Below are 15807 nucleotides of genomic sequence, written 5' to 3' on the forward strand. Positions count from 1 at the left end.
GTAATTCCAGTATTTCCTGTTTATATTTCAGATTTCCAGCAACCACAGTATGTGGCTCAGTGTTAAATTTTGTCTGTTACAGTCCTGTGAAACGCCTTACAATGTTAAAGACGCTATATAAATGCAAGTTGTTGTATTCTTAATCTGTTAAATGGTTACTCCATCTTATTATTCTATGTTAACTCTTACTCTGTTGTATGTCTCTGTATTGGTACTCTTACTGTCTGCTATATTGTTTATTTACCATATAAACAATTCTGTTTTCAGTATTACTGTGCATAGTTACTCTGCAGTATGACTCTCCTGCACTGTTACTCACAGATACATTGCTTTTGCTGGTTGTGTTGTGCGGGGATTGGACTCTGTTGCTGTGGGTGGGATTTGGCCGCTTCTCAGTGCCTCGCCTCCCTCTCTCCTGAGCTGCTGCCTCTCTTGGTCTTTCATTCTTCCCCCGAGTCTCCAGGTGGAAACATGTCTTCAGCAGCCACACCGGGGCAAGCATCAGTAAGCGGGATCCTCTGCCTCACCCTGCTGACTCTAGCCTTCGCAATCCCAGGTAAGAAATGCCGAGTATCACCCCGCCCCAGGGCTGGGCGGGGTGGGGTGGGTGGGGGGAGGAGGACTCTCCCCGGCTCCAGGTATCTGTCGATAACGGATCCAACCATTTGTAGATTTCAGGGAAACCGGCTCAAAACAACAAATGAATCGGTAGAAAAAGAATTACAGGAATTTGTGGAATTTTAGGGGGAAATGCCTGCTTTTTCTCGGTAGTTTGTAGAGGGAAGGATTTTTGTGCCTGAACTTTTTTTGATCTGTTTAAATTTTCATCTCCAATAGAAAATAGCTCAAGGGTGTTGATGCGAAGCTGTAGCTTGAGCTTTTACTGATATCTGGGGAGAGGGTAATGGTCCCGGGGAGGGAGGGGCTCCTGTCCTGCCCCAGCGGCGCTGACGGAGGCTCGGGATGTTCAGCACCCAGATTGCTGCAGGGAACCAACATTGGCGCAGCACATGAGAACTGAAACTTTTAGTTCCGTATAATTTCGCGGCTTTTTGAGTTGTCTCCGAAATGTGAAATCGGAGATTGCGTCTTCTGGGGAGGATACGAGGAAGGGAAAAAAAGCGGAGAGGGAGATTGTGACAGTGATGGAGAGGAACCGAGCGAGGCGGAGAAAGGGAATGAATTAAAGACACAGGAGAAAAGGGACTGAGAGAAGATATGCGAGACTGAAAGAAAACGAGGTAGAAGTAAAGAAAAAGATGAGAAAGGAAGGGAGATTGAAACAACGAGCTTGAGACAGCAAATGAAAAAGAGCAAATGCAGCGATGGACTGCTGTATTTCAGGAGTTCCTGGAACCGTTTGCAGCATCTCTTGTAAGATTGCCGCCAGATCAAGTTGCTGATGCATGCACCTGGAATTGTTTATTTGTGTATCTGCTTTTCTGAATTGTTACATAAGATACGAATCTCTCTTTAAATGGTGCATTCATATATTCTTGTGTTTAATGTATGTGTACATTAATTTATACATTAATGTTTTATCTGTTAAAGCCTCAAACTCAAATGAGTTTCAATGTTTCACTCAGCTTTGTTTGCCATTAATCTTCTCAGCTTTACCTTAATTTTTTAAACTATCTTTTAATAAAGTGGAGGAGAGCCTGGGTCAGATAGTCGGAGCCATTGTCTGTTGAATGTAGAGCTGTTGTAGGAATTGAGCTAAAAGTCAAATGAGAGTTTACTGATTTTAAAAAAAAAAGTCTATATTTATTGTTTAATTACTTTATTTATGTGCTGTGATTGCTTTCCTTTCCCGGGGGTTCTGAGCTTTGAGTCTGGAGTGTCTAATGCTGATGGCAACCACTCCCTGGAGTGATGGTCAGTTTGTTGGATTATATTATTCGGAGACAGCAGTCTGCCCAGTTCTCATTCGCCGATAGTTTTGACAGTTCAAATCTGACTCTTATTTAAAAAAAAATCTATTCCTCTGGTTCAATTGTTAGTGAATATATAAAATAAAACTTTTACATTTTGTTTCCACAAACAACTTAGTCTTTTAGCAGGAGGTAGGAAGCTGTTCGGCCCCACCCCAGTGCCCAGGCTGTGCCGATCACTCCGTGAATCGCTGCATGTCAGAAGAAAATAAACATCTTTACTTAAAACCTTTACATTTAGTCTTCATCTTCTCTCTCATAATGTGCTTTATTCTATCTTTTTTATTTCTTTCCCTCTCATTTCCCTGTCTCTTTATTCTGCTAACGATGTAGTCTTTATCTCTGTTCTCTTTCGCACTTCAGCTCCACCTTTCCTCTTCCAATAACCCCTGTACAAGCTCCTGCGTTAATTGTGGGCCAGCATTATCCATCCAAGATGTCCAGTATCATCCTGCCCGATTTCCATTGTGTGCAAGAGCTCTGAAACTTTGTTAATCCGGGGGGCAACTGCTCTTCATTTCTGAAATAATTTACTATTTCGGATTCTGTGATGCATGTTTCCAGTAAACAATGTCACTGGGCATCTTGCTGGTTTGTAGAATCAAAGTATTCTCTCAGTGGATAAAGATACAGCACACACAGTCTGTTCAGCTGTCTTGTGTGGTTTCTATATTGGTCGTCTTTGCTGCGGTCTTATTTTTGTCACCTTTCTCTCCCAAATCCATGTTGTCATGTCAGTCAGGAGGGTGGGATGAGCAAGCCTGTGGTCATCTCTCCAGATGGCATCAGTGTTGTTGCTTGGTCATTCCACCAGGAGCTGTGCTTAAGGTATCTGGGAACTGGGCACCTTTCTTCCCCAGACCATTTGGGATTGACTCTGAGGACAATCCTAATTTCAGTGTCAAATCAGGCCGAGAATACAAGCTGATGAGCACTGCACTCTGCTCTAGTGCTGTAATTGTTGTGCAGTGTATTGATTCTGCAGCATAGGTAACCCTGCAGGAATGACCTGACGTTCCTGCATTTAAATAACATTTTATAATGTTATTTCAGGGACTTAGTTTCTTCGGGGAGTGTTGTAAAATGCACAATGACTTTGTTCTTTTTACTAAATCTAGTTTGTTAATCAAAAGTTAGACAAGACAAGGTCCATAGGATTTGTGTAGTATAAGAAGACCAGAAGAGGGAAAACAGGAGAAAATTTAAAAAATAACAAAGGGGGAAAAATTCATCCCCTTAGCGCCTCCTGTCAGTGCCAGCAGATGGCGGTAATGGGGCGCTAGACCAATATCGCTGAGGCGAGGCGAATCCAGTGCCGCACGCCAAATCCCGACCCGCCGTAGCACTGCCGGTAAAAAGTAGCTACATTTATTCTTCAAAGAATCAAACTACTACACTTAGTAACATTAATGGGGGCTGTACTGGCATGCCACTTCGACCTCCAGGATCTACGGTGGAGGGAGCGTAGGAAGCGAGAAAGACGGAAACGTGCAGAGAGATGAGGAAGGACATCAGGGCTCTCACGAGAGGCCCTACCCGCTGAGGGTATTCCGAGAGCACTTCTCCTCCCTTCAGTTAAGCAAGGAGCAGTGTATTAGACAGCCCTGTCTCACCAAGGAGGTGGTCACTGAACTCTGCCACCTCCTCCAAACAGATTCCCAGCCTCGCACCAGGATGACTTAAAGCTCAGATCCCCTTTGCTCACCACATCCCCATTATTCCATCCTTCTCGCACCGCAAAGCTGAAATGACAGACACCACAAAAAAGTAGGGATAAACATACCGTTGTTCTCACCAAGGGGGCCAACGTTGCCGTTGGCCACGGTGCCCACCACTTGGCACCCAATAATCTGCAGCACTCGATTCTCCAGCACAGACAGTGGTGCCTGAGTGAGATTGACAGCCCATCTGTCTATTGCTATTTATATCTGGCACAGTTCATAGTATCATACTTTATCATGGCACTGGACTCGCCATAGCAAGTTGCAAAATTGAACACAAAAAAAAAGTAATTTGCGGGATAGCACCAGAAAATGAGGATGAAAGCTATTGTCATACTAATCCAACTGGTTCACTATTAGCCTCCTGAGAACCTTCCTACCGCACCTCCCCCCCCCCCCCCCCCCCCCCCAAAATCTGGCCTGGCCTACATGTGACTCCAGTCCCACACTATGTGGATGACTCTTAATACTCTCAGGGCAACTAGGGATGTACAATAAACACTGCCTTGCCCATATTAATCCTCCATTCCTCTTGGGGAGCTGTAATTGTAAAGAGGCTTATTCTTGGCCACCTCCCTGCCTATTAAGAGTCTCGGAGATATGCATGCCAGTCATATAATTGGATAGCTGGAATCTGGAACTGGTGGCCTTAAAAGAATGGCAAGCTAATTTATACACAGCTGCATTTTAGCAACAGAATACTCAGAAGATTTAGGCTTGTATTACATGTTCTGTTTTAATCCTCATAAGACCGCATACTCTCTGATTTACCTTAAGTAATGCCATGCAAGATCCACCAGTGTAGTACAAATCACTAACATTTTTATGCTGTTGGATCAATGCCTATTAAGAACTGGGTGGAGACAGTCTCAAACTAATTTCACAAAGAGCCATGAGAGACATTTCATTCCATCTATCTGGGCTCGATTCAAACCCAGGTGCTAGAGGTGAAAGGGCATTGTACTGCACCGCTTGGTCTCCTTTCAATAACATCCTCAAAAAATCTAAACAAAGCACATCGCAAACTGTTTGGTGCATGCAGAGACTGAGCAAGTATGGATAGTCCCATATAAATAACAAGAATGTAACAACAGGGATCGGTTCCAGTGCCAATACAGGTCTTCAAACAGACATTCTAACAGTTGAGGTGAAAGGAAAATTGAAAATGTTAGAAATCAGAAATAAAAACATAAAATGCTGGAATTACATATTTCCATTATTTTAAAATATGCTAATAACCTGCTAAAACATTAGCTGCATCTTTATTAAAGGTAGATAGTAAATTTGAACAGTTGACATGTCCTGATTTGTTTGGCCTACAAAAGGGGCTTCTTCAGCCTGACAGCCAGTTCTGTGGAAGTCCCACCTAAAATGTTACTTGTGTCTTTCTTGGATGTTGATTGAACTGCTGTGCTATTCTGGTGTTTTCTGTTTTTTATCCTAATATAAATTGACTGGACCAAGAGCACAAGTGCCATGGGGTAAGGGCTGGCTCCAGTTGAAACTCTTCATTCAGAAATCATTCTTGCTGTTTGCCCAATCTTTACCACATCTTTCGCCTTCCCTGTGAGTCCTATTATGGCATGTCAGTAATTATAATTCTTTGTGACTGACAAGTACTGCAGGAAATTAAGCATATAAGGCATATACAAATCAAGTGGAGATTTGGCGCCTTGCTCCCTTGTAACTTTTCCCTAACGTTTATACTTCTGTGAGGATTTACTACCTTTGGTCAGGCTGGTGCCAGTATCACTTAAGTCACAACACTGACATTTTTTGTTAGAAATTTCATTTTCACTTTCCAAAATGATTTGCATTAGATCTGACAGTAACCGGGAGGATTGTAGGGTTGATTATGGGACCTAATAAACTCTTGGCTTGAGGAAGATTCTATTTGTCTAACAAAGACTTAGCGGTAATTCAACCATTGTCAGACTGGTTGCTGCCTTTGTTGGTGTTTGGCTGTGATGGATACTGACATAAATCAATATTACATTTTATTTTGACATGTCTGGAGTCACCATTTTCTGAAATTTGAGATCCACCTTTGGTTTGTGTCAAATGTAACATTTCATCAGGAATCCTGTGTCTGATGTTCCAGCTGTTGTCAATCTCAGTTACAGATCCAGTGATACAGATTGACAGTCAAATTGACGGACCAAGTCCTTTACAGCCTTGCTTTAAAGACTGAAGTTTCCCTTGGTTGCATTTGTTGGGGGGCAAATTTTTATGCTCCTTGAGGTGAGAGAGATCAGAGCTTGGAATGGAATTTGTCAGGATCGAGCACTTCCAGGGTACAGAACTAATGTAAGAAGTCACACAACACCAGGTTATAGTCCAACAGCTTTATTTGAAATCACAAGCTTTCGGAGTGCTGCTCCTTCGTCAGGTGAAGTGGAGAAATGCATAAAGACACAGCTCAGATAGTCAGAGAATAATGCCAGATGTTTACAGGTAATCTTTCTAACTGCCATTTATCACACCTCGGCAGAGAGATAATCACAGCAATCAAAGGTGTGAATGGTGTCCAAACAGGTCAGTCAGGAAAACATTACATCAAAGAACAATGAGGTGGGGTCACAAGGGGTCAAATGTTGCAGATGCTGGGGTCTGTATGAAAAAGAAAAAAAAACAGACAAAAAACTTTTTTTTTGCTGGAAATCACAGCAGGTCCGGCCGCATCTGTGTAGAGAGAACAAGCCAACGACAACTCGAGTCTGGATGGCCCTACGTCAGGTGGGGTTACATGTAGCGTGACATGAACCCAAGATCCCGGTTGAGGCCGTCCTCATGGGTGCGGAACTTGGCTATCAGTTTCTGCTCTACGATTTTGCGTTGTCGTGTGTCTCGAAGGCCGCCTTGGAGGATGCTTACCCGAAGATCGGAGGCTGAATGTCCTTGACTGCTGAAGTGTTCCCCGACTGGGAGGGAACACTCCTGCCTGGCGATTGTTGCGCGGTGTCCGTTCATCCGTTGTCGCAGTCGCAATGTACAGAACGATTGAGATGCAGAGTAAAACTTCCTCTACACTACCCCAATCAAACCCAGGTCAAGTATGGCATAGCTTAGATGTAGAATAAAACTCTCCCTACATTGCCCCATCTGACACTCCCAGATTAGGTACAGCACAAGGTAGTTATAGAATAAAGCTCCCTCTACTGTGCTCCTTAATGTATCTTAACCCTAACTTCAGAAAAGTACTCCCTACTGAACTAATGTAGAACATTCTGAAATATGTTAATTGGACAGAGGCAGGGCAAAGTGGAATCTGGAAATGAAAACTATTATGCTAAACACAGCAGCAAGAAATTAATCAAGTACTGTAACAGCAAGAGGACGGTCAGGGAAAAGGCAAGAACAGAAATTAAAACGGAGGATAAACATAAAATAGTTAAAATATCCGATTGTTTCCCTGAAGAATTCACTATAGAAGACCTTAGTACAGTATACTGTCCTGCAGAAAATTCAAATATATTTGTGGACTTTGACATCAATGAAATGGAAGTTCTAAACAGGCTTAAAGGGTTCATGAATGGTATTTAACATAGAAACATAGAAGATAGGAGCAGGGGTAGGCCATTCGGCCCCTCGAGCCTACTCCGCCATTCAATGAGATCATGGCTGATCATCCAAACTCAGTACCCTGTCCCTGCCTTCTCCCCCTATCCCTTGATCCCTTTAGCCTTAAGAAATATATCTAACTCCTTCTTGAACATAGTTAATGAATTGGCCTCAACTGCCTTCTGTGGTAGAGAATTCCACAGGTTCACCACTCTCTGGGTGAAGAAATTCCTCCTCATCTCAGTCCTAAATGGCTTACCCCTTATCCTTAGACTGTGACCCCTGGTTCTGGACTCCCCGACCATCGGGAACATCCTTCCTGCATCTAGTCTGTCTAGTCCTGTTAGAATTTTATAAGTTTCAATGAGATCCCCTCTCATTCTTCTAAGTGCGAAGAGAGACAATGGGCTGGGTTTTTCTCTATTATCCAGTGCAAAATCAGGCAGGGCCCAGTCTCTCGTTTCCCCCTGTTACCACTACTCCCTGGGACCACCTGGTGTAGGTGGTGGTAGACCCAGGATAGCGGTGGTAATGGTCCGAATGTCCGCAAATGGAGAGGTGTTAGTACATGCCTCCCATGCCTCCTCTCCCTCCAGGCACTTATCTGCCCCACGGGTCTGCCGAAGCCTGTAAAGCTGCGGCTCCTGCCGTCTTCAGGGCTCTTCAGCCCTTTAAGGTCTTCTGCTGCCTCCAGGTGCTGCAGTGGTGTCCTCACAGCAGTGTCCGGCATCCCCATGGGAACCCGCCATGCATGGGGTGGCAGCAGTATTGGAGGGGTGACCAGAAATCCCACCCTACTGGAACACCACCCCAACAAGGAAAATCCAACCCAAGAACTGAGATTTTTAAAGTAGTGATGGTCCTCCTTAAATGCAGGGGATATCTGCAATGGAAACAACCATCATACCTTTTAATCAAAACAAAAGGTGAAAATCAAATCTGAGAAGCTACAAACCGATTAATTATATGCTTAAAACATATAAAAACAATGGAATCAATTATCAGCAGCAAACTTTAGGATTATCTGTAAGATAATAACCTAATAAATACCAGACGACCGCTTCAGAAGGAGAAAATCCTACCTAAGCAACCATGTTGACTCTTTGAGGAAGTGACTTTTCAAATGGCCTGAGTTATGCCATATGGTGAAACATTTGAGAAAGTTCCTTGTGAAAGGCAGTGGTGCATCAGCTCAAGGGAGTGAGAGATCAGGATAAAATCTGGAAATGGATAAGAAGTTTGCTGAAAGAAAGGAAGCAACAGATACTTGTTAGAGGAGTGACATCAGATTGGAGAAAGTTTTGAGTGGAGTGTTGAGACTCCTACTATTTCTAATTTCTATCAACAACTTGAACTCAGAAGCCCTGTCCAATTTTGGCCACCAGGACACAAGGGAAAATTCAAGGCAATTGAGAGAAGGGCTTTGAGCCCGAACCCTAGCATCAGAGGACTGAGCTAGAAGGATGAATTTGAGAAATTGGGCTTTTTTGCCCCAAAGGAGTGTGTCCAAGGGAGCTTTATAGAAGTGTACAAGATATTAATGGTAAACCATGATAATAGGACAAGGTGACATTGGTTCAAACTGGTGAAGGGCAAATTTAGAGCTGATATCGGAAGGAATTCCTTTGCACAAAGAGTAATTAACGCAGACTTCAAAAAATAGTAGTGAAGGCATAAACCTAAAGTCCTTGTAGAGCCTGTTGGATGGCGTGATGGGGCAACTGTAAGTTTTTCGTTTTGGATGGATGAGTAAGGTGGATTGATTGGTGGTCTTAATGTATATTCATCTTCTGATCAGCGTCACTCACTTTGGTGAGTACAGAACTTAATTGAGTCATACTACAAGAATCACAAGATAAATGGTCTAGTTTCCTGTAATGTTTAAATTCAAAGCTGCAATTCTGGAAACAATCTCAGTTGACCACTCTAGCCCGGTTCACATTACCCTGCAGATGTTAGAACTGACTCTTGTGATCGTTACAGCTGCTGCAGTCTCTCTTGTCAAGCATGTGAGATCATGTTTTGCAGTAGATTCCCCACTTCTGTTTAAATTTGCTGACGTGAGGGGACAAGTGCTCGCCCCATCCATGTACCTTGCTTTTAGCAATTGAGCTGATTTGTCAGCCCATTTAATTGCTTCTGTGACCCATGTTGAGAATTGTGGCACAATGATCATCACACAACAAAGCATTTTTAAACTCCGTATCAGTGGATCCATTTCACCCTTTACTGCCTTTTTAGGATACAAGCAATTAGAGAATTGCTAAAGATTTTGATGGTTATAGATGGGAATGTTGTGTGGTTTCAGTGTTCCTGCTGGAGTCCTGTTTATTGTCTCTGAAGTGGGCAGCTGGTTCCTTTCTTTTCTCCTTTTCAGTTCAAGGCTCTCTGGTTTCAGGTAGTATAAACAGTCGGATGGAGGTAGTTTAAAGTTTCAGCCAAGATTTGAAGCAGCAACGTGAGAGAAGTGATGGATGGAGTAGGCCTGTGCCTGTGAAAGCCAGGTTCTATGTAGTGACAGACCACTAAAAGCTGCTGCTTGCACTGTCAGACATCACTAACAAAAGTTGGAGAGGCAGCATGACTTAAAATGCATTGGCAAAGGAGTGTCTAGGAAACTGAGCTCTGTGACTCTCTGCCTCTGAGCTCTCGTTTTGTTCCGAGTTTAGTAGCAGCTTGTTAAGATTTAAGCCCAGCTACACAAAACATATTTTAACAGGACATCAGGGGTATGTTTGTCAGGCCACACATGAAACCACTGTTTGCTCCAAATTTTCTGTGCACGTGAGGATTCAGTGCTTTTGTTTTGCTGTGAAATAAATCTAACACAATTTTCGCTCCAAGTGTTTACAGCAAGCTGGACTCTACCATGTGCAAAGGAAATTTGAAATAAAACTGAAAATGCTAGTACTAAACAGCAAGTTAGTTAATGTAGAGAGAGACAACATTTTTACCATAACGAAGGGTTGGACGCTCATCCCTGGACCCTCGCACAGAATGCAAAAGTACTGTAATTGCCACACAAACATTTTAGCATCAGGGAACTGGGAGAGAGAGAGAGGAGAGAACAATCTGAAAGGTCTGTCAATTCTACCAGCATCTGGAATTGTGAAACTGAAATCCTGTGACTTCAACATGTAAGGTCTTGAATCTGTGGCTATTAACATTTTTTTAAAACACCTCAACCTTCCTGGCTAAGGATGGAAAAATCAGCAAGGGTGCCTGTAATGTATGTACCTTTTAAGGGGGAGAACTACTTTTTACAGCTCCTGTATCCTGTAGTACCGGCAGTGACCACACCTGTATATAAACCCTGAGTAGTGATCTGTACAGTCAGTTGCAGTTTGAACCCTCATTCAGTAAACACCTGTTGATCGTTCCCTGCAGTCTGTTGTCTGATTATTGAAGGACACAACATTAAGATACACGGATATAACAGTGCCCATTCTTGATCATTATTCAGTGATTCTTCTTGGAAAATGCGTGTGCATGGACTGCGATTAAGGACAGGATCAAGCCTGACTATGATGCCCCTATGGTCAAATACCCTGCTGACATTGTGCAGACTCACACATAAAAAATGGCCAATTAGGTACCAGAGGGCAGACAACACCTGTGGAATGCGAGTTAGCTTCCTCAGGAGGAGAGCGGGAAGCATTGGAGGGGAACAAAGGTAGTAAGATCATCTCGAGTCTTAAAATTATCTTTATTTAACACAGACTGGTTTTATGGTAGGCCTGTTGGAAACCTCATATAAATTCTCTGGATTAGCAGAAGAAAGAATGAGACTCTAGAAACTCAATAAATTTGTTTGTTTATATGCTTATTTCTTTTGGCAACAAATGAGGTCGTTAGTTTTATGCAGTGACAAGGTCACATGTTCCAGTGCAAGTTGTTTAATTACAGAGTTTCTCAAATAACAGATTTCACCATGCTCTCAAAGCAAGGTTGATATGAATACACTTGCCCGTAGCTCATTGCATGTGTTTTGCATGGACATAAACAGAAAACGAGGTGGGATGGGTTTGGGAAAGCCTACGGTTAACCTGGTAGTGGTTGAGGGACAGTGTGGTTAACTGTTCTGTGGTTGGCAAATAATAGGGACAAAACCCTGATTGGGGTTAAAATTGGGTAGCTCTGTCTCCACTTGCATTGTTTGCAAGGCCTCCTGACCCGGCTGGATTTCACAGGGTTGACTAATTTAAATAATTCAAGTATGCACCCTGCGTATTTTTAATGTGTGCAGGGAGCACTGCTGCATGGGGTGGCGGGGGAGTGCGATTTGAAGGCAACAGCTCATTAAAAGGAGGCAATTTTTTTTTGTTCGAGATTGATTGCTGGTACTGAAGATGGTTGCAGCAGCGCTGAGAACTGTTCCCTTCACTGAAGAGAGCCTGGAGGTCCCACTGGAGGAGGTGGCATTCAGGAAAATGACCCATTTTGGGCAGAGGGTAACCCTCCTAACTGAGCTACTGTGCACCAGGCATGGCAGAAGATGGCAGAGTGCATGCAGTCTCCCACTCTCCATATGTTGTGGGAGCAAATGTGCAAAAAGTTCTTGAGACTGAAAAAAGAGTGTCAAGGTAGATTTGAAGAAATAGCGGCCACTGAAAGGAATGCAGTCAGACCAAAGCATGGTTTTCCATCAGCAATGCAGCCTGCAAAGCACTGGCTGCAATTCTCACATTTTATACCCCCTTACTCTCATCTCAGTGAAGCTGCAGTTCCAACTTAGTGGCAGGCAAAGGCCAAGGTTTCATTCACTCGTAGAACTGTTGCATATTTCTTCACCCGCTCAGTATGTCAAATTACTTCCATGCTCTCCACTCCTCCTTTCAGACAATGTGGGATGTTGGCTGGATGTGGAGCTGTAATGGTGTCTGGTGCATCTTACACTAGACACACACTCTACACTATCACCAAAGGCAAGCATTGAGGCAGCAAACATTGATGCAAAGACACGCATGTTGTAGGGAAATAAACTGCTTGTACCTACTTTGGAATGTTTGACAAAGGACTTTTGCTTGTTTTCTAAGTTGCTATGAATGCATTCCTTTGCTGCTTTTGGAAAGTTTTCCTTCATCATTGCACAGCTCACACTATAGTCATGGATTCCATTAAAACGTCAGAAAACTGTAATATTGACGCATCAATCTGGACATGTTATCAATGGCTGCTTCAGCAGCGAAACAAAGTGGAATAAATAAAGCTTGAAATTACCATTAAAATGTTGGGGCTGACAATTGCGATCTGTCTTTGATGCAATTGCTTAATGTGTTTAATACATCTCAAACTGTCTCTTCATAAAGCATTGAGTGTTTTCCAGATATGTTTCTGATTTTGAAATAGAGGGGAGGGGGGAGTTGGAACATTCAAACAGCAGCTTCTGCTCTGAGCTGGTTACTGAGAAAAGGGCTTCATTGTGTTGGCCATGGAATGCAGTTGAACTCAGTCCCATTTACCAGTTGCCCTCTCTTGTGATCACATCGTTCGCTGTCTATCATGCATTAGCTGCATCCTTGAGGCAGGCTGACTCAGCGTGTGTTACATTGACCTCCGTTGGCAATGATGAAGCCCCTGAGTCTTTGGAATCTGAGATTGGTGTTATTTTGTTTTAACTTAAAAAAGTATTATCTCTTATCTTTAGGGCAAGATAAATCCAGTATGATGGTGGGCTCCTACAATACGAAGAGAGTTGCCTTGTCACAATAGAGAGCCGCTCATTACTCTTATTTTCACAACTGGAAATGAGAACATTCCATGATTTTGGTGTTGGTGACTGTTTTGATCTGCAGGGATCCCACCTGCTGGCTCAGCTCTGGCTGTGGATTTGGTAAATGAACTGTTCTTGAGTTGAATCTTATGATTACATTGGGTGGAATGTCATCCGCATCAGAGTTACTCTTCGAGTTAGTGGCTGATTTAAATACGTCTGTAACTGATTGATCAATGATCAGTTTAATTGGCAAATTCCCTATTGATTATCTTGGCAGAGTAAAATGTCATTCATACCAGTGTCTCTATTATCTATGCTCTGTTCGCTTACCTTCATTAGAGATAAGGGGAGACTGAAACTACAGGAAACTTTTTTTTATCCGGCACCGACGGGACCAACGTGGTGCCGGTTCATTAAAAATTCCGGATAACCGAGAACTATAGTAAAAGATACGGAGAGCTGAGAGCTCCATATAAAGCAACAAACCCTGTTGCTTAGCAACAGGTGCCGAACAATGGCCACAAGTTCCAAGCATCTCTGTAGCTTAGCAACAGCTGCAGCCACACCCTTGCACAGCAACAGATCGAGGAAGGCAAGTACAATATGAAGTAAAACTTACCTGAACCTACTCCTGAATTTTGCCGGTTAACCGAGATTTCCGGTTATTTAGGTGCCGGTAAATCGAAAGTTTCCTGTAGAATAATTATCGATGAGATTTTTCATTTGATCTCATTAAGCTTGGGGTGGATGGATGAGCAGCTCTCAAGTTAGGTACTGTACTGTTTGGAAACCATACAGTGCTCCCAAGTTCAGTATTGTACAGGCAATATAGAGTCCCGAGCCCCCATATTGGATATTATACAGGATAGTGTGCAGAGCCCCCAAGATAATGCACATTAGAGAGAGTGTAGAACTTCCTATTGACTGATGTAATAATGCATATCAAGTCCCCAAACTTGGGACAGCACCCCCTGCACAAAAATGACCGTTTTCTGTTTCTTTTGTGACAACTGTCATTATAATCTATGGGATTTTTGTACACTGCCTAACTTGGGAGTTCAGTATTACTTTCTGCATTTGGCTTGAAATTATTCCCAAACTCCTTCAATTCTTTTCTAATAAGAACCAAAATTTGGACAATAATTAATTTTTTTAGGTTTCACTGCAGGGCTGGGGTAGAAGGCTGACTTTTCTAGTTTGGGATGTTGTTGCTTTGCCAGCCAGTGCCTTACTACATGTGCACCTATGCCCATCTGTCACTTGACACGTTCCAGGCATGATTCTGTTCACATTTTTTTGCAATCTGAGCTTTCATTTGCTGCCCATTTCAAAGCAGAGCCTTCGGGGATGGGAGCAGATTCTAACCCCTGGAGCAGCAGTTGCTATGTTTTGTCCAAACTGCATGCAGGTACACGTTCAGTCACTCTCCCAACCAAGCTGGCCATAGGCACTGCAAGACCTCACCAACATGCTCTCCTCATTTCTACCAGTTCCCACTGCTTCCTGCCTAGTGTGGCTCTTTCATTTAAGTCTTCCCTCATAGTCCCACAATATCGTTTTGGCTTTCCATATTATCTTATCCCAGCTGGAACCCATACCATCACCTTTTGACTCATGACTTCACTGTTGGTTACTCTGTCCTCCCAGTGCATTCCAAAAACATGTAAACTCTGCTCCTGTGCCATCATCAGATTCCAGCTCCAGCACCATGCAGAAGTGTGAACCAACCTCATACATTCTGCTTTTTATATTACATCTCTCCTCCAGAGTGGTTTCAAAAGTATGTCAAAGACACAATTCGTCTCTTCACCTTTTTCTTGCATTCCCCTTCACTGGGTGCACAACATCCCAGCACCATGGACGTATCCACTTCCATTTTCTCAACATCAATGTCCATTTTCTGGCACAATGGTGGTCTTTGGGAAGCATCCAACTGACTTTAGGGTTATCACCTATACACCATCCAGAAATCCATTCTATGAGTTGATTGTTGTGTATGAAGAATTTTCTGATGTTCGTCCTAAATTTGCCTTTTTACTAGTTTGAACCTGTATCCCCTTGTCCCTTTGTCACAGATTGGTTTGAAGTGGTGCTTCAGATCTACCTTTTCTATACCATTTGCTTATCTCGTACACATCCCAGTTGCATCCATAGGCTGAAAAGCCTATGTTTCCTCAGAACTCTGCCCTCTGATGCTTAGGATTGGTCTCATGGCTCCTTTCTGAATCTTGAACATCACTTTTTCGTCTTGGTGATCAAAAGTGGACACGGTGTGGTCTGACCAGAGTGCTATACAGTTTGAGTATGGCTTCCTCTGGCTTGTACTCTCGTGCCTGACTCATGATATGGTCCATGAAAATATACAACAAGATGAATGTATCCTTGAAAGACATTTGATGTTTTTCCTTTAACCCTCAAACAAGCCTTTGTTCCCTTTTTACAGTCTGGAAATCTTTCCATCTACTCCACGGAGTTCCAGGATCACATTCATATACTGGCTTAAAATCCCCAAAGCACAATTACAGATCTTAAGGATTAAATGGAAAGATTTCCACCCCTTTCTCTGAACCACCCCACCCACCCTCTCAGTAGGAGATTTTGTCCATTTTAAACTGCTATCCTGTTCATTTATAACAGATCTTTGTGAGCCAAATCATTTTATGTGTTCTGATGAGGTGGATGCTACAAGGAGTATATTGTAACATATGAAACACAAGGAAGGTTGGCAGCCAGAAGCCAAAAGCCTTCTAATAATATGCCTTCTAACACAGATGACTGAGTCTTATTCCAAGAGTAGGTGTTCCCATGACTCAGCTGTTTCTTATTCCTTTGATTACATAGGAGATAGGAGTAGGCCATTCAGCCTGATTAGAGCACT

The 15807-nt window shown here is 42.9% G+C and overlaps 1 protein-coding gene across 6 annotated transcripts in view; it reads left to right on the plus strand.

The window, feature by feature from the left end:
- The first annotated feature begins 308 nt into the window (after positions 1 to 308).
- Positions 309 to 15807, plus strand: part of mcamb (melanoma cell adhesion molecule b) — a 173124-nt gene continuing 157625 nt past the window's right edge. For 2 of the 6 annotated variants that reach the window (XM_085967661.1, XM_085967662.1), the window contains exon 1: positions 311 to 556. In XM_085967661.1, the coding sequence (XP_085823787.1) occupies positions 472 to 556 (85 nt within the window). In that variant the 5' untranslated portion in view covers positions 311 to 471. Of the gene's footprint in view, positions 557 to 924; positions 1375 to 15807 lie in introns of those variants that run through there. The other 4 variants (XM_085967664.1, XM_085967666.1, XM_085967663.1 and 1 more) reach the window with 4 other exon arrangements.

This window comes from Somniosus microcephalus, chromosome 26, assembly GCF_052327205.1.
Source record: "Somniosus microcephalus isolate GS21.2 chromosome 26, FLI_Smic_1.0, whole genome shotgun sequence".
NCBI lineage: Eukaryota > Metazoa > Chordata > Chondrichthyes > Squaliformes > Somniosidae > Somniosus > Somniosus microcephalus.